This window comes from Trachurus trachurus (genome assembly GCF_905171665.1).
Source record: "Trachurus trachurus genome assembly, chromosome: 1".
NCBI classification, from domain to species: domain Eukaryota; kingdom Metazoa; phylum Chordata; class Actinopteri; order Carangiformes; family Carangidae; genus Trachurus; species Trachurus trachurus.
This window is the reverse complement of record NC_139891.1, coordinates 35,365,154-35,390,776: the sequence shown is the minus strand read 5'-3', so window position 1 is coordinate 35,390,776 and position 25,623 is coordinate 35,365,154. Positions and strand designations below refer to the sequence as shown.

The 25,623-nt window shown below is 40.1% G+C and overlaps 1 protein-coding gene across 1 annotated transcript; it reads left to right on the top strand.

Moving 5' to 3' along the window:
* The first annotated feature begins 3,455 nt into the window (after nucleotides 1-3,455).
* ero1b (endoplasmic reticulum oxidoreductase 1 beta) lies at nucleotides 3,456-25,417 on the top strand. The gene is made up of 16 exons (XM_083971454.1): nucleotides 3,456-3,933; nucleotides 6,553-6,672; nucleotides 7,885-7,968; nucleotides 9,743-9,784; nucleotides 13,667-13,749; nucleotides 17,349-17,422; nucleotides 18,191-18,311; nucleotides 18,625-18,671; nucleotides 19,177-19,188; nucleotides 19,272-19,298; nucleotides 19,920-20,012; nucleotides 21,532-21,778; nucleotides 21,885-21,954; nucleotides 23,386-23,472; nucleotides 23,561-23,694; nucleotides 25,141-25,417. Exons 1-16 carry the CDS (start codon nucleotides 3,736-3,738, stop codon nucleotides 25,199-25,201), a joined length of 1,500 nt encoding a protein of 499 aa, XP_083827580.1. The 5' UTR covers nucleotides 3,456-3,735; the 3' UTR covers nucleotides 25,202-25,417.
* The last annotated feature ends 206 nt before the right edge of the window (nucleotides 25,418-25,623 follow it).

The following is a 25,623-nucleotide window of genomic DNA, read 5'->3' as shown; positions in this document are numbered from 1 at the left end:
ATTATTATTGCATTAAACACACAATACAACTTTTGATCACTTTCTCCCCGGCTACGTTGGTGGAGATCTCCCACACAGTAAAAGATTTAGGCAACACATTCTTCCAGCTGGCTGTTTTTCTTCCAGTTACAGAAAATAGCCTATGTGCAAAGTACCACATTAACATCTCTATTCATATAACGCCCATCGAAACAGCTGATTTACATGTCGGCCGTTAAGGCAAGGCAAGGCAAGGCAATTTTATTTGTATAGCCCGTTTTTACAAACAGTTTGTCTCAAAGGGCTTTACATGGCATCGTAGCAACATCCTCTGTCCTTAGACCCTCACATCGACTGAGGAAAAACTCCATGGAAACCCTTTTAACAGGGAAAAACAGGAGAAACCTCAGGGTGAGCAACAGAGGAGGGATCCCTCACCCAGGACGGACAGACGTGCAATAGATGTTGTTACAGACAAGAAAACAGTTTACAGTTTGTCACAGAATGTGCGGAATATGGAAATGTTAACACATGGCGATTGGCCATTCACGCGGCTTTGTTCTTGGTTTCGGCCAATCAGCTTATAAGCACATGGCTAATTATCAGCTTTCAACCAATCGCACTGTTTTAATGTGTGTGTGTGAAAGTTATTTTCTTTAGTTCATTTTCGTTTCTTTTGGATTTTTTTTACAACAATGTATCAATATAATATTGTTTTCGTTTCATTTCGTTATAAAAATCAATCCCTTTTCTTTGAAACAATGAGATTGAGCAGCTAAAACTCAATAAACTCAACCATGGCTTGTCTTATTGTTAATCTGAACGCACATGTATAAAGGGCAGAGTCAAGGCAGCAGATAAATCACAAAACATCAACGCGTCCGTGAGCGCAGCGCACCTCCTCTTCTCCTGTGAAGAAGAAGAGAAAAAATAACCCCATGGTCCGACCTGACCCAGTTATTTAATGTTTAGGTTTATTTAGAAGAAGTCTGATTATGACTGCTGTTCTGGATCAGATTATTTGCTCATAATTCGGGTTATTTTCAAACAGTGGCCAAACAACAGATCAATTAATTATTATAGACTATATTTTCCATTTTTGCTAAGCGGTTTGTTCTGAATTAAATAAAAGCCTGTCCCATACAGCCGCGTGTGTTACGCCGTGTTTTGTTGATGCTATCATCTTTGCCTTGCGCAGATGATCCTTCATAATTAAAAATAAAAAGTCCAGGCCGGCTGCATGGCTGACGGTGTCACTTTGTATCGGCCGCGTCTTCTATCGAGGGAAAGTTATTTATCCTATGTTTTATCGCCCAGCCCCAAAGTGACACAGACCCGTTCATTCACAAGAAATCATCCAGCTGCACTCTCAAACAAGGTGCGGAGTGAGAAATCTGCGGCACTACTGCACAGTACTGTAGTTGGCTCATTTTAAAAACACATTTTGGAGATGACGAGACAGATGACCGAAAAAAGAGAGTGAGACGTGGGCTATAGTCTACTGTAGCTGCCGTCGTTACATTTTGTCATTGAAAAACTAGGCTACTATATTATTTACTGTCTGCAGCTAGTTCTCCTTTCATCCTCTTGTATTCTGTATCATGAACAGCGCCACTCCTAATCGCGGCGATATGTGATACATAATCATCAAGTCATAAAGCAAGACAGGCTTTATCATATTACAATAGTTTCTGTGATTTAGGCAGGGTATACAGTAGTTAGTTCTAGTTTAATAGCCTAGAGTTTAAGCTGTGGATTACTGCACAGATCACTGAGTCATCCGCCTGTCGTCCTCCGTTCTCACAGATGCCACCTGGCGGTTGTTTTGGCACATTGAGGCTTTTCATTAAAACCTCTTGTCTCGCCAAAGAAAAAAAATGCATGAGTCTTGTGCCGTCTCGCGTGGACCACGCGTGAAGTCCGCAAATTTGAACCAGTAACATCTGTATGCGTGCATGTAGCCTACAGTAAAAAAAAAAAAAAAACGCTTTTTAAAAAGCTAGACAAATAGCCGGTGCTAAATCTCCATGAATATTAATATTTACCGTTTGACGCACCGTGAAATTCTTTGACCGGCGCAAGACAGACTCATGTTTTCATTCATCAAGAATTAAAGTCAGAGGTTCGAAGACGATCACATACCGTCGTAGTTCCGACCATAAACGGCGATTCGGCGGCGTTATTCTCATGACTCGCCGGGCAGCGTCCGCGAAACCTAAAGTAAGAAAACGCCGGTCGGCTCGCCCAGCATTTCCACCATTAATTAAAATAAAAAAAATAACGATAGCGACAAAACGATATATTTATCGAAAATGGGCCAATTAACAAGTGGTAACGTAGATTCATCCACATTAATATGAGACTTTTTTATTGTCGCGGAATTTTTCGTTCTGCCGATGGAGAAACTCCTTGTTGTCCCTTTAATAGTGGCTCGGTGCGGGTAGAGCACTGGAAAAGAGAGTAATGACAGCATTGGTCCAATGGAAGCGCCTCCCGATGGCGGAATATGGGTTTTGCAAAAGCGCCCAAGAACTGACATCTCTGCATTGTTGGTGAATGAGCATGTGTGGTATTTTCAATAATTTAAGGACATTTATAGATCACCCACGTTAATAGCATCATTGAGGATCCTTTAAAGATAAACATTAACACATAGGCCAGTAAAAAAAAAAAAAAAAAAAACAGTTGTCTACATTAATGTGAACACTAGTCCCTGAATCCCCTGTAGTATATGGCTTAATTAATTAAGTGTAATTTGACATGTACTTGTTGTTCTTTTTGTTGATATGAATATTCCCCTGTCTGAATGGGGGATGTACATTACTGTGTGGTGTGTTTAATGGTGGTGTGAGGGGTAAAGCGAGTACTGGTTGTGGATTGGATAGTGTTTGTGCATGTGTGCGTATGGGTGGGAGGGGTGGGGGTTAAAGTGTAATGTTGCTGTTGTAAATATTGTGCTATTTGTCTTAATGTAATTTGCTACCTTTATTATAGGTCTCATTGCCATGCTCCATCCGGCAGGGGGACTGCCAACGGAAATTAGCCTATTGGCTATAATTGGGTGCATTTACATTTTATCTTTTTAAAATGTTCATTAATGTACACTGTCCCTCTCGAACAAATAAAGGAAAATGAAATGAAATGAAATGTTTCAATCTACATTTTGTAATAAACAAATTATAAGTATAATTTGGTATGACCAAGACACCTAAAAACAAAAACACGGCCGTTTTCATCAATTTACAAGCAAGTGGGCAACACACACACATTGGAGTGAATGAGTTTTCTGGGCGCTTTTGCAATACCCATATCCTGCCACTAGGGGCGCAAAACCCTTATTACCACGGGAGTCAATGGTGGTGTAGTTGTACTCTCTTTTCCAGTGCTCTAGGTGCGGGGCTTTTATTTTGAAACGTTTAACCGGAAGTGACCGAACTTCTTCTTGTTTCGCTGGTTTGACACCGAAGAGGAAGAAGAAGAGGAAAAGGAAGAAGAAGCTGTTGGACTGAAACTAAAAACTTCTCCGGTGTTTTCCTGCTCCACCTTCCCCCGGTCACCGCGGCTCTCTGTGTCCGTGTGGAGGCGCTCACAGCCCGGGGAAGCTCGGTTCGTCGACTCGCTCTCTGGACTTTGAGTTTTTTGTTTAGTTTTGTTTCGTCACAGCCTCCATCGTTATTTTTTACTACTATTATTATTATTATTACTATTATTTTGATCATCGTGCGGTCTGGTCTCAGCCGCCCAGCACAGCCAGGGATGTGGAGAGTCACGGTCCCGGCGCTCGGTGTCGTGCTGCTGGCCTGGTTCTGCTTAGGGAACTGGTTCCAACACCACAACCACAACAACAACGGAGGAGGAGGAGGAGGAGGAGGAGCAGGGAAACCACAGACCCAGCACACCGAGAGTCCGGACCAGAACCAGAACCAGAACCAGGACCAGAGCTGCCTGTGTCATGTGAGTATTGCATGATTTATGTTTTTATTCGGTTAACTGTGGGGCTTTTTATATAAACACAACAAACCAAACGGACAGTAGTTTCCATTCAGGAAGTCTTCTAGCATTTTCTACTGTCGCGTAGCAGTGACGTCACCGGCGTGCGGCGTGTCAGCTGTGGCTCAGTGTGTGATGCTAGTTTAGCTTTGACTCACTTTTTTTTTTCTATCTCTAACGTTATTATCTCTTGTCTGTTTTTAGTGTCGGAATGAAAAACACCCGATTATTATTTAAATTACACGACTTTTACCTTTTTTATATATTATGTAGGCCTATATAATTCAAAGGCAAGTCATTTATGTCTTTATTTCAGTCTGAAGGTCCATAGGAAAGACAAACACAAAAACAGACACACCACCACACGTAGCCTACAATAAAAGAGAATAAAGCCGAAAATAAATGAATAAAACTTGCATAGTTGATATGAAAAATTTAAAAATAGCTACTATAAAGTTAAAAAGAGACAACTGTACCAGTGTCTTTATTCGTTTGTGCTTTACACGTAAAGAAAAAACAGTTTACAACTCGGAATAATGTGGAAACATGGAGATGGGAAACAAGAGCTGATGAAAGCAGCTTTAACAGGAGTAAAAAAAATAAAAATAAAAAAATGTTTATTTTAACTCGGAGTGAAGGAGACGCACAGCTGTTAACACTGCGTCATCATTATTATTATTGTGCACATTACATCTAAATGAACTCGTGTTGAACTCAGGTTCGAAGTAGAACTTTATCAAAGCGTGGTGTTCTCTGATTGGTCGAGGCAGCGGCTTCCTTCCGCCCGCCCGCCGCGGTGTCTCATGGGAGTTGTAGTCCTGGCGGTTTCACAGCAAACACAACTGACTGGAGCCTCTTTATTATCACATTTGAAACATACAAACATGACATTATACAAACATGAAACAACACTAAAGTACAGAGAGTGCATAATACATATAGCAGAGCTTGATAAAAAATAAGTAAATGAAAAGAAGAAAAAAAGCCTTGACAGAGAGACTACAGGAGACTACAAAAAAAAAAAAGACTACAACATGAGGGGGCGGGGCCTCGTGTGACACAGCTGGTTGTTTTGGGGGCGTGGCCTCGCAGGAAGCACGAGGCAGGAGGTCCAGTAGTGACAGCTCAGCTCAGACAGACTGAGAGAGACAGAAAGAAACAGACAGATAGAAGGATAGAAAGACCGAGCTGCTTTTAATCTGAAAGAGCTGCAGGATGCTGCGAGGGCTGCTCGTCCTGCTGCTCGCTCTGCTGGCGCCCGGGGGAAGGCTGCAGTCTGAGGTCAGTTAGTTAGTTTATTAGTTTCTTAGGCTTTTTAACTACAACATTAGTAGGCGGAGAGGAAACAGGAAGCAGAAATGAGGTTTTAAACTCTTCACAGAGAGAGAGAGTCAGTGAGCTGGCACCATATGTTTGATCTGATCGTCTTTTCATGTCATTTTTTCCACTTATTTATTCATTTATTTGAGAATACTAAAAAAGAATTAGTTGTAAATATGCCAGATTCAGCTCAAATTTCAGCAAGACAAAAACAAAACAAATGATAAATACAATATATCATCACATTGTGGTTGAAATGACTTTATAAAGATAAAAAAGAACTGACTTACACTCAGAGAGAGAAGCAGCTGTTGTGTTAAAATGTCATTTATCACGCGTCGACATCTTGTTCGACCAGTTTGAAACGAGTTCCTCTCATTGTTTAAAAGGAGAAAAACCACGTATTTATAGAACTTGTTCTCTTTTTTATTCTGACGTTTTACACGTTTTTAAAAAGAGCTGGACAGATCAACAGCTGTTACTGAGCCACGTCCAACACCTGTAAAAGTCGAATACACCACAGTATTTACACCTGTGTGATGGATGGGGTTTAAACCTGCGATCAGGTCTCTGCAGCCGGTTTGCATGTGTATTTATTTATGTAAAACAGTGAAGCAGCTGCTGTTTGTTTCTAACTCTATGTTTCTGAATGGATTTAACATCTTTTGTCACATTATTAAGAATTAAAGTGGTGTTTTTTATATGAAATGTAAGTATAGAAACACAGAAAAAATCTATTTCTATTTAATGTTTTTAGAAGAAAGTATATATTTTTTTATAAGAACATTTAAATCCACTGCAGGTGGATCAAATATTTAATATTTATCTCTTTATCTCTGACATGTTCAGGGACATTCAGTCTGACTTTGGTTAAAAAAAAAAAAAAAAGTTCAAATTTATGCTTTTAAAACAATTTATTTATATAAAATGATTCTTTTATGTGTCACTAACCGTTAATACGAGGCAGGTTTGAGTGAATGAGGAGGTTTTATACGTTACAGTGGTTCTGGGTTGTTCACAAATTGATCTGTTGTTGTGTGATTGGAGGTTTTTTGTCAGAATACGAGTCGTTTTGTTGAGTTTGTCTCATTAATTAAGAATAAAACAGGTTTAATTCAGATGAACAGATGTTTTCCAGCGTCACAGTTTAAGTTGTTTAAATACTCACAACACTGTGTGGTGGTTAGAAATATAAAGCATTTATATTATGAGCTTTAATATAGATTATTGGTTGATTATGGTCTGTCTGTCTGTGTGTCTCAGCTGACTGGCGTCCTGGACGACTGCTTCTGTGACGTAGAAAGCATCGACGTGTTCAACAACTTCAAGCTTTATCCTCGCATCAAGAAGCTGACGGAGAGAGACTACTTCAGATACTACAGGGTAACACACACACACACACACACACACACACACACACACACACACACACACACACACACACACACACACACACACACACACACACACACACACACACACACACACACACACACCACTCATATGTATTATTATTAATAATAATAATAATGGAGATAATGATATTTTTAATAAGGTAAACACAGCTCACTCATTTTTAATATTATTAAAGATAATAACTATAATAATGATAAAGTAAACCCAGCTGACTCTGAGTTCAGGTTTTTCTGGTCTGTTGTAACATCACAGTTACAGAATAATCGTGTTTTTATTTTATTCTAAAGCTTAAAGTCTTTAATAATGGACAAATCAAACGTATCTGTGTTAAACATGAACTCAACATGATGACACGTTGTCCAGAAACACTCAGTCGTCACAGCGGATCACAGGGAGGCAATGTCTCTATTTTATTTTATTTTATTTTGTTTTATTTTATTTTATTTTATTTTATTTTATTTTATTTTATTTTCTGTTATTTTATTTTACCTCAGTGACATGTGCTTTTATTTTGGCGGTCTCTCAGTTGGAGGCGTTAATCTATTGATGATGAATTCTTCATTGTAACCGATGGTAACCTGCAGTGATCAGTTAGTGATCAATACATACTATATCTGATCAATGATCCTGTTCTTCATCAGAAACTTTGAACATTTAAATGTCGTTTGTCTCAGTGTTTTGTTTGGTCGGTTGTTACAGAACAGGATCGTGAGTCATCGATCGATCAGCTGATTGATCATCATCGATCAATATTATATTAATGTTGAAAACCTCCTCAAGTCCAAAGTCAAATGATTTGAAACTGTTGTTCTTATTGTTTATTATTATTTTATAATTATTTAATGTGATGACTGTGATGCGTTCAGGTGTAAATCCTCAGTGTGGGACGTTTCTGAATCTGCTCTGTGTTTGTTCAGCTGAGATACACAAACTGTTTGTTTACACTCTGTTGTGTGGTGTGTAAACGAACTGTAGCAACACACACACACACACCCACAACACACACACACACACACACACACACACACACACACACACACACACACAGCCGACGCCCAGTAAATGTTGAGTAAACATCAAATCCAGCAAACAATGAGTCAAGTAAACATTAAACAACTGCTCAGTAAACAACAACACCATGAGTAACAGGTGTCTCTGTCTCTGTCTGTGTCTCTGCAGGTGAACCTGAAGCGTCCGTGTCCGTTCTGGCCCGATGACGGACACTGCTCCATCAAGGACTGTCATGTGGAGCCCTGTCCTGAGGTCAGAGGTCACACACACACACACACCTGCTCCACACCTGCTGGGGTCGTGTTCATCCAGCTTCTTAGAATCACTACAACAACACTAAAGGCCCTTTCACACCGCGGACGTAACGAATAAACGACACGAAATTGCGAAACATTCGGCGGTGAATATTTCGCATCAAAACCATTCACACCGGCGGCGACGCGAATATGCGACAGATGCGACAATTATATTCCAAAGTTTCGCTTTGCGACGGGTGGTTCTTCGCCTCCACGTCATTTTTAATCTGTTAATTATCCCTCACGTATTCACTATGCCACTGTTGTCTTGTTACCAACTTCACTCAACACAGCAGCTCACTGTCTGATCACTGATCAATATCTGATCACTATCCTGACAGTATGACCACACTATTGGTATTTCTCATCCTCCTCTCCTCTTTCCATTTTGGAAAATTGTGCCGCATTTTCTTTTTTCTTTTTTTTTTCTTTTTTTTATTTATAGTGCAATGCAGGTGATAACTATTATAACCAATCAAATGAAATAACAAAAAAAAAACAATAAATGAAAAATAAAAAATAAAATAACACAATTGAAATAACAAAGACAATGTTTTTGTTTAGGATACTCGTTGTGTGTGTAAGTGTGTGTGTGTGTGCATGCGTGTCTCTGATGAGCATAAGTATGTTGGACTTCTGAGGTAGATATGGCAAAAAAGGGGGGGGGGGGGGGCAGCAGAACAATAGTAAATAAATAATTAAATAGGTAATAAATAATAATAGAGAGGAAAAAAAAAAGAATACAAGAAGAGGGCTTTGGGGAGGCGCCTCCTGCCGGCCCCCGCGGACCAGGACTTCCCGGGGTGGGCCCTAGGACGAGACTAGTCAGGACAGCAGAGGAAGAGCAGAGTTTAATGTATTCGTAAATTTGTTTTCTGTGGTTTTCCTGTTATTTTTTGCGATATAATTCATTTGAAATAAATTCAGTAGTTTAATTTGGTATGATGTGCCGCATTTTTGCCGCAACACATTCGCGGTCGGTGTGAAAGGACCCGTGATGAAAACTGGGGTTCGAAAAAAATATTGATGCGTGAATTGTTCGCACAAAAAATACGTCTCCGGTGTGAAAGGGCCTTAAGAGACGACTGAGGAGTAAAATTTATAGGAACAAGTCAACCAATGACTGAAGGGAATCCTTTATCTAAGAATATAGAAATGTCTCAGTGAACAGTTAAATGGCCAATAGGAGTTTATATTCAACTGTATTCTGACAATAATCTACAAAATAATACTATTGGTAATGAATCAAAAAATAATCTCTCAAATTCATTAATTCAGCGTTACATTGTTGCATTTTTCCAGTGGCGAGAAATCGTTGAAAGCGTTGTGATGTGATGTGATGTGATTTAATTCTGCTGTAAGAAGCGATAAGGTTTGATCAGCTGCTCGTCTTCAGACAAAGACAGAGCGTCTCTCCTCCTGTCGGCTCCTCACACTGAGGAACATCTGGAGGCTCTGAAACATCTGGAGGAGGAGGAGGAGGAGGAGGAGGAGGAGGAGGAGGAGGAGGAGGAGGAGGAGGATTATTAGACTGGAGGAAGTTGATTGATGAGGATTGATCAGTAATAACCAATAAGAACTGTTGGTTTTCCCACAAAGACGACGTTGAGTCTTTTATAAACGCACTGATCTTTACCTGAGACTTTTCTCCTGATCAATCGATCGATAGATGATTTGATGATTTACTGTCTGGATGAAGTGACCTCCTCATGTGTTTCTTTGTTTTTCAGAGTAAGATCCCGGTCGGCATCAAGTCTGGGAACTACAACAAGGTGAGAGCAGCTGATGAAGAACTGGTTAACAACCAGTTTGAACACACAACAGGAGGGAACTATTTTCAGTGGCGGATTGATCCATAGTTGGTACTTTAATGAGTAGTTGTAAACAGAACAAAAATATAACAATGAACAAAAAGGTTTTAATTGGAAAAAGTGGAAGGACAATGGAGTAACTAAGCTGTTTTTTTTTTGAGAATTTTTACCACTTCTTTCTAGAAATGTTTAAACATTTTTGGAGAAATTGTACCACTTTTTTTCCAGAAACTTCTCTACAATATTTACAAAAATTCACTTCATTGGCCCTAATTTGAACGTACATTGACTAAAAAATAGGGCTGTCAGAGTTAACGCGTTAATCGCGATGCGATTAATTAAAAAAATTTACGCGATTAAATTTTTTAATCGCGGTTAATCGCGGCCCATTTTGTCCTCTGTCTGCTGGACTGGAGGACTGGAGTGTGGGACCTCCAGTCCAGTAGGTGGCGGTAAGGCACCTTCAAGTTGGTTGCTACACAAATATACACAGTCTAACATATATCCACAGCTCCATCCATTGATTTTTTGATGGCTTTGTTGTAAACAAATGCACATGGCCAGGCAGAGGTGTAGCAAAGTAACGGGCAATTTCCACTGGATGCAATTCGTTTCAATTCTGTGTGAGTTTCATGCATCATGTGTTATGATTAGGTAGGCCTACTAGGTCTGGTCTAAAAGTTGTTTGTCTAGAGATTATAACACTTTGGAGTGTTGAAAGTCCAAAGCGCCATATATAATATTTTTAATAGAGATTAATCGTGAGTTAACTATGGAAAAAATGCGATTAATCGCGATTAGAAAAATTAATCGTTTGACAGCCCTACTAAAAAAGTAACGTTCTTTAGTCTCAGAGCAAATATTTGTGTATTTTTGGTGTTTGCTTCAAAATTTTGTCCAATGCGGGTCTGTGGTCTCATTTGTGTCAATTTAGGGTAAAACAGTTTGAGAACCACTGCTTTACAGCACTCTATTGAAAAATCAGTCTCGATAGATGAGCGGAGAAATTGCGTACACAAATTTCTTTATAGTCATGACCTGTTAAAATAAAATATAGTTAAATTATGCTATTCAAACTTAAATTATAGCATTGGTGATCAATTTGACATTTGCACAAAAAAATGGTCCAGAGATCTGCATAAAAATAAAACACAGACGTTAGTGAACAGTGTGTAACGACGACGCAGCAGCAGCTGTGAACGCAGCCTGGTCACAGGTGTTTGTACCATAGACTGTAAAAAGAATGGACGTAGCGTCCGTGACGTCACCCATTGGTTTTGGGGAGTTGTTTTTGTGACTCAAATATGGCGGCCTGAACAGCGCCATGTTGGATTGGCCGGCAGAGAACCCGCCCACTGGCCTCGAAGCAGCTGTCCACGGAGCTGCTCGGGCCTGTCACTCAACATTTCCGCGCCCTAATTGGCCAGAGTTTTAACCTAATAACAGTAAAACGGTAGAGTTAAAAAAAAAATTCACCCCCCTCAGAGTGTGTGCGGGGGTAGAAACTATCGATCGAGACAAAAAAACGTTCTGACACCAGGCTTTTAACATGTTTACTGAGGATGTAAAATCGGCGATTTTAACATGGGGGTCTATGGGGAATGCTCCCTTCTGACACCAGCCCCCAGAGGAAGCCGAGGGGATTGTAGTTTTTTGAACGCGGAAGTGAGCTTCACTTCTCAGATCCACAACTGCCCCCTTGGTTTGTACCTGTTGATCCTCAGTTCAACAGCAGCTGCTTCTGTTCCAGCACGGTGTGTCTCCTCAGCTGATTCTCTGTGTACACACACACACACACACACACACACACACACACACACACAGTGACACACACACACACACAGTGAAACACACACACACAGCTCGGCCTGGTGTTTGTCCTGTAGCGACCAGACGTCTGCTCTCAGTCGAGGTCGCGTCTACTTCACTGACCGTCGGAGATCTGAGCGCTGAGAGAGAGAGAGAAGATGTAAAGATCAGTCTCACTGATAGTCTCTCTCTCTCTCTCTCTTTTCTCTTTCTCTCCTTTTCTCTTTCTCTCTCTCTCCCTTTTCTCTTTCTCTCTCCCTTTTCTCTCTCTCTCCCTTTTCTCTTTCTCTCCCTTTTCTCTTTCTCTCCTTTTTCTCTTCTTCTCTCTCCCTTTTTCCTTTCTCTCTCCTTTTCTCTTTCTCTCCTTTTTCTCTCTCTTTCCCTTTTCTCTTTCTCTTCTTTTTTCTCTCTCTCTCTCTCTCTCTCTCTCCTTTTCTCTTTCTCTCCCTTTTCTCTTTCTCAATTCAATTCAATTCAAACAGCTTTATTGACATGAACAGAAATGTGTTGTTACCAAAGCATTTACAAAATATTTACATACATTACAATATTACAATTCATATTTAGTACAGTACAGTGCAATTTTATACAATTATAAATCTATATATAAACATAGATTTAGATATAAATAGATAGAATAGAATAGATATAAATCCATGCATTCTGGTTGTTATAGTGAGTCCCTCAGATACATGTAGCTGCCAGAGGAGCTGCCGTCCCTTCACCAACAGAACTGACACTTTCTCCTCTGGGCTTAAACATGTGAAACTTCCCTATTTTCTTCTCTATTTCCCCAAAGTGAGAGTTTGTTATTAAAGAATACTTCTCACAGTCGAGGAGGAAGTGCAACTCTGTCTCTATCTGTCCTGTGGAGCAGTGACCACAGACACGCTGCTCTCTGGGCAGCCACGTCCGTCTGTGACTTCCTGTTTCTATGGCTACTTGGTCACTCAGCCCATATTTGGTCAGCATCCGTCTGTGCTTCCTGTCTCTGACAGAGTGGAGATCAGCCAATTTATATTCTCTGGTCAGTACGACGGAGTATTAAGCCCTCGTTATACTTGCTGTAAACTACGCGTACGCGAGCGCATCATGGCTGCCACGCGTAATCTGCGTCCGTTTGATGCGTCGGCTGCGACCGAACGCACATATCGACGCGAGGTGACGCGACGCAGGATACGCGCGGCAGCTCGCGTACGCTTAGTTTACAGCAAGTATATCTCGGCCCTTAGGGCCACATTGAGAAAAAAAAACACAGACTTCGAGAATAAAGTCCTACATTTACGAGAATAAAGTTGTACATTTACTACGAGAAAAAATCATAACATTACGAGAATAAAGTCATACATTTTTCGAGATAAAGTCGTACATTTCCTACGAGAAAAAAGTCATAACATTACGAGAATAAAGTCGTACATTTCCTACAAGAAAAAAGTCATAACATTACGAAAATAAAGTTGTAAATTTACAAGAATAAAGACGTACATTTCCTATGAGAAAAGTCATAACATTACGAGAATAAAGTCGTAAATTTACGAGAATAAAGTCGTACATTTCATACGAGAACAAAGTCATAACATTACGAAAATAAAGTCGTAAATTTACGAGAATTAAGTCGTACATTTACAAGAATAAAGTCATACATTTACGAGAATTAAGTCCTACATTTACGAGAATAAAGTCATACATTTCATCCGAGAAAAAAGCCATAACATTACGAGCATGAAGTCATACATTTTTCGAGATAAAGTCGTAAATTTACGACTCTTGGGTTTTTAGTGTTTTTTAAACGGATGTGTGTCTTTTGGACTTTGTATTTATTTAGAAAATGTCATGGCCTGTTTTTGTACGTTAACAGTAATGGTAGTAGTGGCAGTAATTCTCTCTCTCTCCCATTTCTGCCTTTTCTCTAACTTTGTTGCCTAAGCATCAATAATCAATGAAACAAAACAAAACAAATACAGCTCCCAGAATCAAATATATACAAATAAAATAAAAACTAAAAAGTATATATATACTCTTCTCTCCCTCCAGTACTCCCAGGCAGCCAACACCATCTCGGACATGTCTGAGTGTGAACAGGCCCAGGAGCTCGGCGCCATCAACAGCACCCTGAGGTGAGGACGACGTGTTGCTTTCATGTTTTCATCTTGTCTGTCTGAAAACTTTCACTCTGTCACTCACTGATGTTAACACACACACACACACACACACACACTGACTGAAACCACAGATATTATCATCAGAGCTCAACTTCCTGTCAACAGCTCTCGCTTCTTTATGGTCGTCTCTTTACCGCTTCTCTCCAGATTAAACAACATTAAAACTCAGATTGTTCGACTTTCTTTCTTTCTTTCTTTCTTTTATTTATTTATTCCAACCAAAGCAATTTCACAATTTGACAATATCATCACAACATTTCTTCCATTGGTTGGAAGGGAGCAGGGAGAAGATGCATCTTACTATATTGCCTGCCCCTCACTCAACATCTAATTGACCTCTGGCTAAGCCCCGCCCCCTCCACTCAGACATTTCACAGGAGGCAACTGATGATTTTTGGAGACAAAAAGATTAAATATCATCTCGAAGTCACCAAAACTTCACTTAGCTTTACTGCTATGGCTGCCGTTTGCCCCGAAACGCCGATAGCGACGGGCTAATTTCTGTTAGCCTGTCTATGGAGTTTTACATTATACTTTAGCATTAAGCTAGCGGACTTTATGCTTAGTTGTGATGCTGGCTAACATGACCCCATGAACACCGTTTGACCATTTTAAACTTAAAATGTCAAGGAAAAACATATAAAAACGAATGAAAACTGACTAACTGCAATGCATTTCAATGGACGTGGAAGCAGAGAATGTCCGAGTGTATGGGCTAGCTATGCGCACTGTGATTGGCTCATCGCGTTTGGGGGCGTGGCTTAGCCATAGGTCAATTATTCTAATAATCTGTCACTGAGCAACATTCTTGCCATAAAACAAACAAAATAAAACAAAACAAAACAGAATAACAACAACAAAAACAGAAACAGAGCTTCAAGTTGACTTATCTGTCAGTCACTGAGCGAAACTGTAGTCTTACCATAATGTAAACAGAACAAGCATAATAAAAACAAAACAAAAAACAGCACTACAAGCTGACTTTTCTATAAGAATCATCGGCTACTTTTGTCATAATTGTCAACATTTTATTTTGTTAAAACTCAGTTTAGTTTTCATTCTGATCATTATTAACGTGTTTTTATTTTGTATCAAACCAAACATCAGCCTGTGAACAATTAACACATTTCTTGTTCTTTTCACACGAAATACACACGTTTAACGCATTTAAAATGAGTTTTTAACAGTGTTCATTTTGTCAACTAAAACTTTAATGAAAACTTTTCCTTGACAACCCTTTATTCCGTGACTAATTTGTAATGAGAACGTACATTTAAAGCCCCAGTGTGTAGGAATTCCCCCCATCTAGCGGTGCGGTTGCATATCTGAACGTATTCTTGATGTTGCATTCACGTGAAATCGGGCAGACGTCAGACAGACAACAGATGCTGCATGTAACAGGATAAACAAGCGTCTATGTAAACAAGTCCGCCAGCACGAGGCAAAACAATACAGGCCTGACAATATGTTGTCATGGTGATGTGGTATTGTTTTACCGTCTTTCTCTGGTGGAGTAAAATGACATCCGGTTGGTTTGCCGACGGCCATCTGCCTGACTGCACCTGAATGCAACACCAGTGCCTCCGTCCTTCCTCACACTACACAGTGGTGACAGTTTTAACAGGCCGTTTCCGTGGTTACCTACGGTCACGATGCAACATGGCCGCCTCGGTTCGGTGCGTCGCCCACTTATGTATTTGTAACGACTTGTAACAACTCATTCTAAGGAACCAGAAAGCTTTCATTTGTAGCGGCTGTGATTCCACTTCAGTGAAATACGTATTTATGAAAGACATGTTTGAAATTTTTGATGATAAAAAGCCAAATAAGTTACATACTGGAGCTTTAAGAAGCACTGACAGCAAAAACTAAAATGAAATCTCTGTTCATTATGAACTGACAAGTAAAAAAGTCGCCACTCTCACAGCGAGGACGATGAAGTCTGTATCTCTTTATTCAAGAGACAGGGTTGTGGGAGAGGTCGGAGCTCCCCGGACAAAGACGTCTCTCAGTGTTTAAACACGGTGCATCACGTTGCCGAGCAACAGCCACGTTATCTCTTACGCTGCAAGGAAGATGTTCTCAAAACTTTGCTGTATCAAAGCAGGTGGCATACTGCTACATACACTATCTCAAGGCTCTTCTCCTGAACAAAGCTCCTCACACAACTTCTCTGCAAAACAGCAACATATCATTAACAAAGAACAATGAACACATTTTATTTTTCCATCAAAAAACGTGAGGAAAAAGCCGAGGCTGACCGGCCGGCTGCCACTACTTAAAAAAATCCTAGAGGAAACACTGCACATAATGTTGTTTGCACTTGAAAAAAAGAAATAAATATTTTATTTTATTTTATTTATTTTAACTTTTATAAATTTTAGTTTTAGTTTCAATTTGTGGAAGAAGAAGTTTATTAAAAGCTCATGCTTACATCATGCATGTAAAGAGTTATAATAAAACATTTCAAAATGCATGTGCAACTCGGTTAAATAAAAGTCTGTCGGTCCAGTCTTATGTTTTGTCATTGTAGTTTTCTTAAAATCTCGTCTCGTTCTCGTGAGCTGAGTGCATCGTCACACCCCTAATCCCTTTGCAAAATCTACAGTAAAACAAAACTGTCAAATTACATCATGAGACTAAAACTAAAACTGATTTCCACAGACTAAATTTGAACTAAAACAAAACAAAAATAAAAGACTAAAATGTGACTTTAACTAAGACTAAAATGAAATTAAAAATTCTTGTCAAAATTAACACTGGTGTTTAACTACTACTAACAGTAGATGTTAAATCTTCAGTTGTTTTCACACTGTTTGTCATAACAGAAAAGCTCATGAACCTAAAGGCTGCAGCAAAGAACAGTTCACTTTGTAGATTTAAACTAATTTATGACATGTATTTTGTTTCATTGCTTTAGAAAAACAGTTGATTGAGGTCATGTAAATCCATCAGTCAGAGCTGATTCCATCTATATTTACTGTAACATGTAGGAAACATGCGGCTCTTTCAGTCATATGGAAATAAAAGAGCACTGACTTTGTATTTTTCATTTTTTTTGTATTTCTACTGTTTGTAAACTGCATTTTCACATCTATGAATGACCAGCAGCTCTGATGCTGATGTTTCATTCTCTGCAGTAACTTTCAGCTGCTTTACTTTCGACATTTTGTTAATTTTTCTCCTCTTTTTTTGTAAAGTATCATTCTGCAAAGCTGCTCTGAGATAGGTCGATAATTTTTTGTAGAGTTTGCAAAAAAAGAAACAAAATTCCTGTATTTACTGAACCCAACAAAAGCAAAATGTAGAGAGGATTAAAGGAAACTGCAGCACAAAAGTAAATGACACATGTGAAGTGATTCAGTTTGTGTTGTTGCATCAGTCGTCTGTGTTTTTATGACTAAATGTGTTGTTTGTGTTTAGTTGCACTGTCGGATGTTGAGCAAGAAATTAACTGATGTGCGTTAACAGTTTTTTTAAAGTGTTGACAAACGATTGTAAACAACAAACCAACTGTAACGTATCTGTGTCTAATTGTCGACTTCCTGTCTCAGCTACCAGAGCAAAGAGGCGTTCGCTGATTGGGCGAGACACGACGACGCTCAGGATCATTTCTGTGAGCTGGATGGTGAGGATCCAACCGCTTTAATTCAAAAGAGTTAAAGGGATAGTTCAACATTTTTGGCAAATTGGCCCATTGCCATAATCCCTATAGTCATAGCAGTAGGTTCGTTACCTTTAATTGTCGGTGCAAGCTATTTTTAGAACGGCGGAGCAGAGCCGTGAGCTGCTCAGAGCTACGCTACAGAGGCTCATGGGATTTCTTGGTTTCCCATCATCATCAAACTCATCAAATACACAATCCAACAACTCCACAACGCTCTGGTGGACAAGTTGTGACCTGCACATTCACCACGCTATGAGATAATAACACAACGTTACCAGACAGAGTTGTTGTAGAGGGAAATTCATACAAAACCACTGATGAGCGTTGCCTTCAGGGACAGTTTTTCATCAAGCAGTCTCTGTATTTCCCTCTAAAACAACTCTGTGTGGTAACGTTGTGTTATTATCTCATAGCGTGGTGAATGTGCAGGTCACAACTTGTCCACCAGAGCGTTGTGGAGTTGTTGGATTGTGTATTTGATGAGTTTGATGAGGGAAAAACAAGAAATCCCATGAGCCTCCGTAGCGTAGCTCTGAGCAGCTCACGGCTCTGCTCCGCCGTTCTAAAAACAGCTTGCACCGACAATTAAAGGTAACAAACCTACTGCTATGACTATAAGGACTATGGCAATGGGCCAATTTGACAAAATGTTGAACTATCCCTTTAACTAACCTCACTTATAAACATGTGGCTGTACATATCTAAACCGTGTGTGTGTGTGTGTGTCAGATGAAACGTCCCCAGATGCCGAGTACGTCGACCTGCTGCTGAACCCGGAGCGCTACACGGGTTATAAAGGACCGTCGGCCTGGAGAGTGTGGAACAGCATCTACGAGGAAAACTGCTTCAAGTGAGACACACACACACACACACACACACACACACACACACACACACACACACACACACACACACACACACACACACACACACACACACAGTCACACACAGTGTAGACACGTTGGTTATTGATTAACCAACATTTTCCATGTGTCGATCGGATTCTGTTTGACCTCCATGTTGTTTATGTGACGTTAGAAAAAGTGTTTTTTTTTGTTCCTCAACAGTGAATTGTTTCCTTTTATTCTGTTTAATGGATCAATAATCTTTGGATCTTTTTAATTATTGATTAATTGATTGACTGTGTGTGTGTGTGTGTGCAGGCCCAGATCAGTGTATCGACCTCTGAACCCTCTGGCTCCGAGCAGAGGTGAGTCAACCTCCTCTTCATCCTGTTTTTATTCACTTTTCATTCATTTAATGATGCTTCATGTGTGTTTTAGTCTTTATTTTATTCATTATATAACTGATTATTGGTAATAATCAGTCAAAGTTATTGATTGTTTAGGATTAAAATGATTAAAGTCTCTATTAAAGTCATAACAGAAAGAGAACAGAAGGTGAAGGAGGAGTGGGCTCCAGCAGGGGGCAGCGTCACCACACATCTCATTAATAAACTTTAAATCCACTCAATTAATAGAAATATAAATGCAATGATGTTGATCTTTGATAAAATATTTACATTATTGAATATAAAAGAGAGTTTTAGTTTGTAAATAAGATGTTTGAGGTGAAAGAAACAGGAAAATAGATCACTCCACATTTGTCCTATTTTAATCTTATTCATTGTGTTTATTAATAGCTCAGATCTAACAGACCTTTGTCCTCTCTCTCTCTCTCTCTCTCTCTCTCTGTCTTTCTCTCTGTCTGTTCAGGCGATGACGATGGTGAGTAAAACTTCTCCTGCGTTTATTTTTAGTTTCAGTTTCTACAGTTGAAGTTTTTGTTCTGACGTCGCTTCTCATTGCAGGTGAAGGTTTCTACACGTGGCTCGAAGGTACGGTTTTATTTTATTTATCTCTCTCTATTCTGTGTTTCCAGGTTCATTTGTTCATTGTTTTGGTTCTTTTTTCTTTTTTTTTTCCTTTGCTTTGAGTACTCAGAGGTTGAATTTTATTTTGAAATCTCTGAGTTTGTGTTTTATTCTGAAAAAAAATGTTATTTTGAAAACGATTGAATTATGTTTTATTTTGAAAACTTTGGTGTTCTCTTTTATTTTGAAAACGCTTGAATCATGTTTTATTTTGAAAACTTTGGTGTTCTCTTTTATTTTGAAAACACTGAAGTTGTGTTTTATTTTGAAAAATTGGGTTTGGTCTCATTTTGAAAACTCTGGGGTTATATTTTATTTTGAAAACTTTGGTGTTTTTCTTTTATTCTGAAAAATGGGGTTTTGTCCTATTTTGAAAACTCTGGGGTTATGTTTTATTTTGAAAACCCTGAGATTGTGTCATAGTCTGGACAGAAACTGAGATCTTTAGGGACATCGATGTTGACGCCCACGCTGGCACCTGATTGGCTCTGACACTGCGCTGCTCTTACTGTCTGATCAGTCTACTTCCTGTTTACACCGGTGGTCATGTGACGTGTGTGTGTGCGTGCGTGTGTGTGTGTGCAGGGCTGTGTCTGGAGAAGAGAGTGTTTTACCGCCTCATCTCCGGCCTCCACAGCAGCATCAACATCCACCTGTGTGCCAGTTACCTGCTGGACGGTAACCAATCAGAATCATCTATCACACCGTATCAATCGATATGTTATTATTGATCTGTTCAGATATGGACCAGTTGCACAATGTAGGGTGACGTACTTCGCTTTAAGAAGTTATGGTCGGCTCACTTCCGGCGGTCATCTTTACCATAGCGCTGCTTTATTTAGATTAGCCTACATCTAACACTTTACACCTAACTCTTTCATTCTACATTCATTTATGTTTGTACATGTTGTTAATAGTATAGTCGGTTCAGTTTGTATTTTTGTTTATATTGGTCGAAGCATTTGTGATTAGTTTAGTTTAGTTTAGTTTTTTATTTGCACATTATATAACCCGCATAAAACAATGAAAATAGTCAAATTAAACATTGTGCAGGAGAGGTAGAAGCCAAAAAAGGCTTATAAAAATACCTCTCCTATGTAAAAAAAAAAAAAAAAAAACAACAACAGTGGTGGTCTTCAGAGTAAGAAGACAACACAGAAATTCACAACATAAAAAAACAGAAAAGAAAGAAAGACAAATAAAAAAAGAAAGACAAATTAACATAGAAAAATGAAAGATACTGAATTAATAAAAAAGCAGTTTACATAATGAAAAAGGAAAAAAAAAAATTAAATTACAAATTGACAGATTCCAGAAATGCTACAAATCTTAACAAAAAAATTATCATTTAATCATTGATCGCATTTTGCCGTTAGCCGCCCAGCTAACTTAGCATACTTGCTAAATGAAAATTAGAGGCTAAATAAAATTACATACAACACTTTCATTATTTTTGTACATGTTGTTATAGTTTCAGTTAGTGTTCAGTGTGTAGGCCTATATATAGTGTTCCGATGTTTTATCATTTTTAATCATCGATCTACTAGTAGTTTGTAGCGTTAGCTTAACCTACCGCTAAGCTAACAGCTGAGAATCAGCTGATAATGAGTGAAAAGTCACGGAGATACTAAGACATGAGGAGCAAAGAGAGGCTGAAAAAAGTCCTTCTAAACTCCGTAGAGCAGTGGTTGCCCTCTTCATAAACATTACGGCTAACTAGCTAACTAGCCGAGCGGCCAACGGCAAAATGTGATCAATTATTAATGATCACAAATGCTTCGACCACTATAAAAATGCAAACGAAACCGACTATACTAGTAACAATATGTTCAAACATGAATGAAGAATGAAAGTGTTGTTTGTAATTTTATTTAGCCTCTAATTTTCATTTAGCCAGTATGCTAAGTTAGCTGGGCGGCTAATACGGCAAAATGCAATCAATGATTAAATGGTAAAAAAATGCTTTGACTACTATATATAAAAATACAAACTGAACCGACTATACGAGTAACAACATTTAAAAACATAACTATGAATGTAGTGTAAAGTGCTATATGTAGGCTACTCTAAATACAGCAGCGCTATGGTAACGATGACAACCGGAAGTGAGCGGAGCGTAACTTCTTAAAGCGGAAGTACGTCACACTACATTTTGCAACTGGTCCATAAAGTGTGTGTGTGTGTGTTTGCTCCTCAGAGAGTTGGGGTCGGCCCGTGTGGGGTCCCAACATCCAGGAGTTCCGCCAGCGCTTCGACACGGCGGAGACGAAGGGCGAGGGCACGCGGCGGCTGAAGAACCTCTACTTCCTGTACCTGATCGAGCTGCGGGCGCTCTACAAGGTGGCGCCGTACTTCGAACGCGCCTTCGTCAACCTGTACACGGGCAACTCGCAGGAGGACGGAGCCACCAAAGAACTGCTGCTGGCCGTCTTCAACGAGATCAGGTAGGAGGACGAAGAAGGAGAAACAGAAAGATCGTCCCTGGTTTCTGACCTGGACTCGGCGTCTCTTCAGTTTTACTGAGTCTTTATTGGTTGGTTTCGTCCTCAGAGCTTTCCCGATGCACTTTGACGAGAAGTCCATGTTCGCCGGACACAAGTTGGAGGCCAAGATACTGAAGGTGAAGTATCTGTTCAGTACTTCATGTCTTTACCTGGTTCCACCTGACACCTGATTCCAATCGGGGCAAACCTTTTTACTAAACTTAAAGGGATAGTTCAACATTTTGTCAAATTGGCCCATTGCTATAATCCCTATAGTCATAGCAGTAGGTTCGTTACCTTTAATTGTCGGTGCAAGCTATTTTTAGAACGGCGGAGCAGAGCCGTGAGCTGCTCAGAGCTACGCTACGGAGGCTCATGGGATTTCTTGGTTTCCCTCATCAAACTCATCAAATACACATTCCAACAACTCCAAAACGCTCTGGAGGACAAGTTGTGACCTGCACATTCACCACGCGTTCAATTTACAATTGAACCAGTCCAAGTTCAACAGAGAGTCCACAGCTGTTAGGTGTAATGTTTCTATTAGGGCTGCCCCTAAATATTTGACCAAAAAGTCATTAGTCGACCAAAATTTCATAGGTCGATTGGGTTTTTTGTCCTCCGACCAAACATTTGGAGCCGTGTCTCGTCAAATTAAGTCAAAATCAATATGACTGAATGACTATATGAAAGGCTATAGGGCTTTTAATTTGAAGGGCCAGATACAGGAAGTTGTGACACTCACTTGCTGTCAGCTTCTTCTTTTTTTTTTTTGTCAAAAGCGACTTTTTCCGATGTTGATACAAACGTTTCTGGTTTGGAGACGTCCCAAAGCACTCGCTGGCGGTCAGTCTCGCAGTCGTGTCACGGAACAGTCCCATAGATCCATTAGTTGACCAATCGCCATTAATGACGACTATTGGTCGACCAAGAAAGTCTTCGGTCGGGGGCAGCCCTAGTTTCTATTAGAGCACTGGAAAAGAGAGTAACGACAGCATTGGTCCAATGGAAGCGCCTCCTGGTGGAGGAATATGGGTTTCGCAAAAGCGCCCAAGAACTGACATCTCTGCATTGTTGGTGAATGAGCAAGTGTGGTATTTTCAATAATTTAAGGACATTTATAGATCACCCACGTTAATAGCATCATTGAGGACCCTTTACAGATAAACATTAACACATAGGCGAGTAAAAAAAAAACAGTTGTCTACATTAATGTTTCAATCTACATTTTGTAATAAACAAATTATAAGTATAACTTGATATGACCAAGACACCTAAAAAAAAAACACGGCCGTTTTCATCAATTTACAAGCAAGTGGGCAACACACATACATTGGAGTGAATGGGTTTTCTGGGCGCTTTTGCAATACCCATATCCTGCCACTCGGGGTGCAAAACCCTTAAACCCTTAAACCCTTACCACGGGAGTCAATGGTGGTGTCGTTACTCTCTTTTCCAGTGCTCTAGTTTCTATATATTCAATTAAAGGTTGCCAGATCTTTAAAAAGGTGTCGTATCTAGTTTACGACCAGACCCTGAAGGCCTCGTCTCCCTGTCGCCCCCTGCAGGAGGAGTTCCGCCTGCACTTCAAGAACATCTCCAGGATCATGGACTGCGTCGGCTGCAGCAAGTGTCGGCTGTGGGGGAAGCTGCAGGTGAGTCGCTCTGCTCTGCTCTGCTCTGGTGTTTCCTCTCCTCCTCCTCCGCCACCGTCACTCACTCACCCTGTGGTTCGGTTTTCAGACTCAGGGTCTCGGCACGGCGCTGAAGATCCTCTTCTCCGAGAAAGAGATCAAGAACCTCCCGGAGCACAGTCCGTCTAAAGGCTTCCAGCTCACCAGGCAGGAGATCGTGGGTCTGGTGAACGCCTTCGGCAGGTAACGTCCTCCGCAAAGAAGAGGTCGCTCGGTCCACCGTGGGTTTTTAAGATTCACTCGCTGACTTCCTGGTTGATTAACATAGATCAGGCCTTAAGCTCCGCCCACCTCCACCTGCTGGCTTCAGGTGAAAGAGCAGTGTGCTGTTAGCAAAGACACCATAGTCCAAAACAGTTAGCCGAGTCATTTACTGTTCAGAATGGTTAGCGTCTTCTATCATAGTATAATTAGCATCTTTCAGCTATTAGCTATTAGCAATTAGCACAGTCCTGCTGGCTCGGAAAAAGGAAACGGGAACCACAGATATTTCAATATGACAGTAAAGATATTACTTTCCTTACTGAGGAGTTGGCAACACTGGTCCAGCCAGACATTTCCTCTCTGGAGAAAGGTCTGGTGACTTCTGGAGACTTCTGTTAGCACAGTTTGATTTGATTTGATTGATTTATTTGTCAGTAGAAAAGAAATACAAAAAAAAAAAAACTGACGAGGATAACACAGAAAAGTTCAGGACTTATTTCCACTGTGGTCCTCTAAGACAATCCGAACTAGGTGATAAAGCATTAACATTGAAATAATTACTACTAAACAGTCATTTACAATACAGTTAAATACAGCTTTGAAATACACAATACACAAAACGAGGATTATGTGCATTTGCAATACACCTTAAGGAAAAAGTGCACACCTAAATTACTCGGAAGCACGTTGCAGGATGATGGAGGAAATACTCTACTGCTTTAAGCAGTCCATCCACCACCTCTTCACTGCTACTTTAAACCTGTGTTTCGAGCTGATTAATTGAATTGAAGCAGGGAGACTGTTCCACGCTAAAGCCCCTCTATAGGCAAAGGTGCTTCAACACCTCTCTTTTAGAATGGTTAGTGTAGTTAGCATATTTTAAGTAAAGGAAGCAGATTTCGGCATCTGTTCAAAATACTTCATACATGTTTTGTTTTTTTAGAATGGATAGCTTGGTTAGCATGTCTATAAAACAGTTGCCACTGTTAGCATCTTTTCAGAATGGTTAGCGTAGTTAGCATGACTATAGATCTGTAAGCAGATAGATCCCATAGTTCAAAACAGTTAGCAGACTAATTTTCTGTTCAGAAGGGCTAGCACAGTGAGCTAACCCTTCTGAACAGATGCTTACTTTACATTATATATAAAAGATGCTCACTAGCAATGGTTAGCTCACTATGCTAAACATTGCTAGTGAGCATCTTCTATATATCGTATAATTAGCATCTTTCAGAGCAGTTAGCACAGTTAGCATCTGTTTGTTTATGTTTGTTAGCTCTGTTTGTCAGTGTCCAGTTGTTCATGTCAAATGTTCAGTGATGCTCTCAACACATCTCACATTTTTCACAATAAAAGCCCCATCATTACCATAATAAGACTCTTATTGTGAAAGTTGAGGAAGTGTGTGTGTGTTTTGTCCCTCAGGTTGTCCACCAGTATCCACCAGCTGCACGACTTCCGCCACATGATGAACGAGAACAGGTAACAGGAAGTGACGCTGCCTCGCCGGGCGGGCGGAGCCGACGCTCAGAGAACTGCAATAGCCTCGTCACCGTCACCGTGGAGACGGCCTTTTTATAACGGACACCGGGATCAGCAGTGACACGAACTAAACGAACCTCCCAGTTTTCTATCCCGCAAATCTGAATCCTCCTCCTCCTTTTCTCTCCTCCTCCTCCTTCTTTTTCCTCCTCCTCTTCTCTCCTCCTCCTCCTTCCTCCTTTTCTCTTCTCTCCTCTTCCTGTTTCCTCCTCCTCTTCTCTCCTCCTCCTTTTCTCTCCTCTTCCTCCTCCTCCTCCTCCTCCTGTTTCCTCTTCCTCCTCCCCCTTTCACTCTTCCTTCCTCCTCTTCTCTCCTCCTGTTTCCTCCTCCTCTTCTTCCTATTCCTCCTCCTGCTCCCCCTCTTCT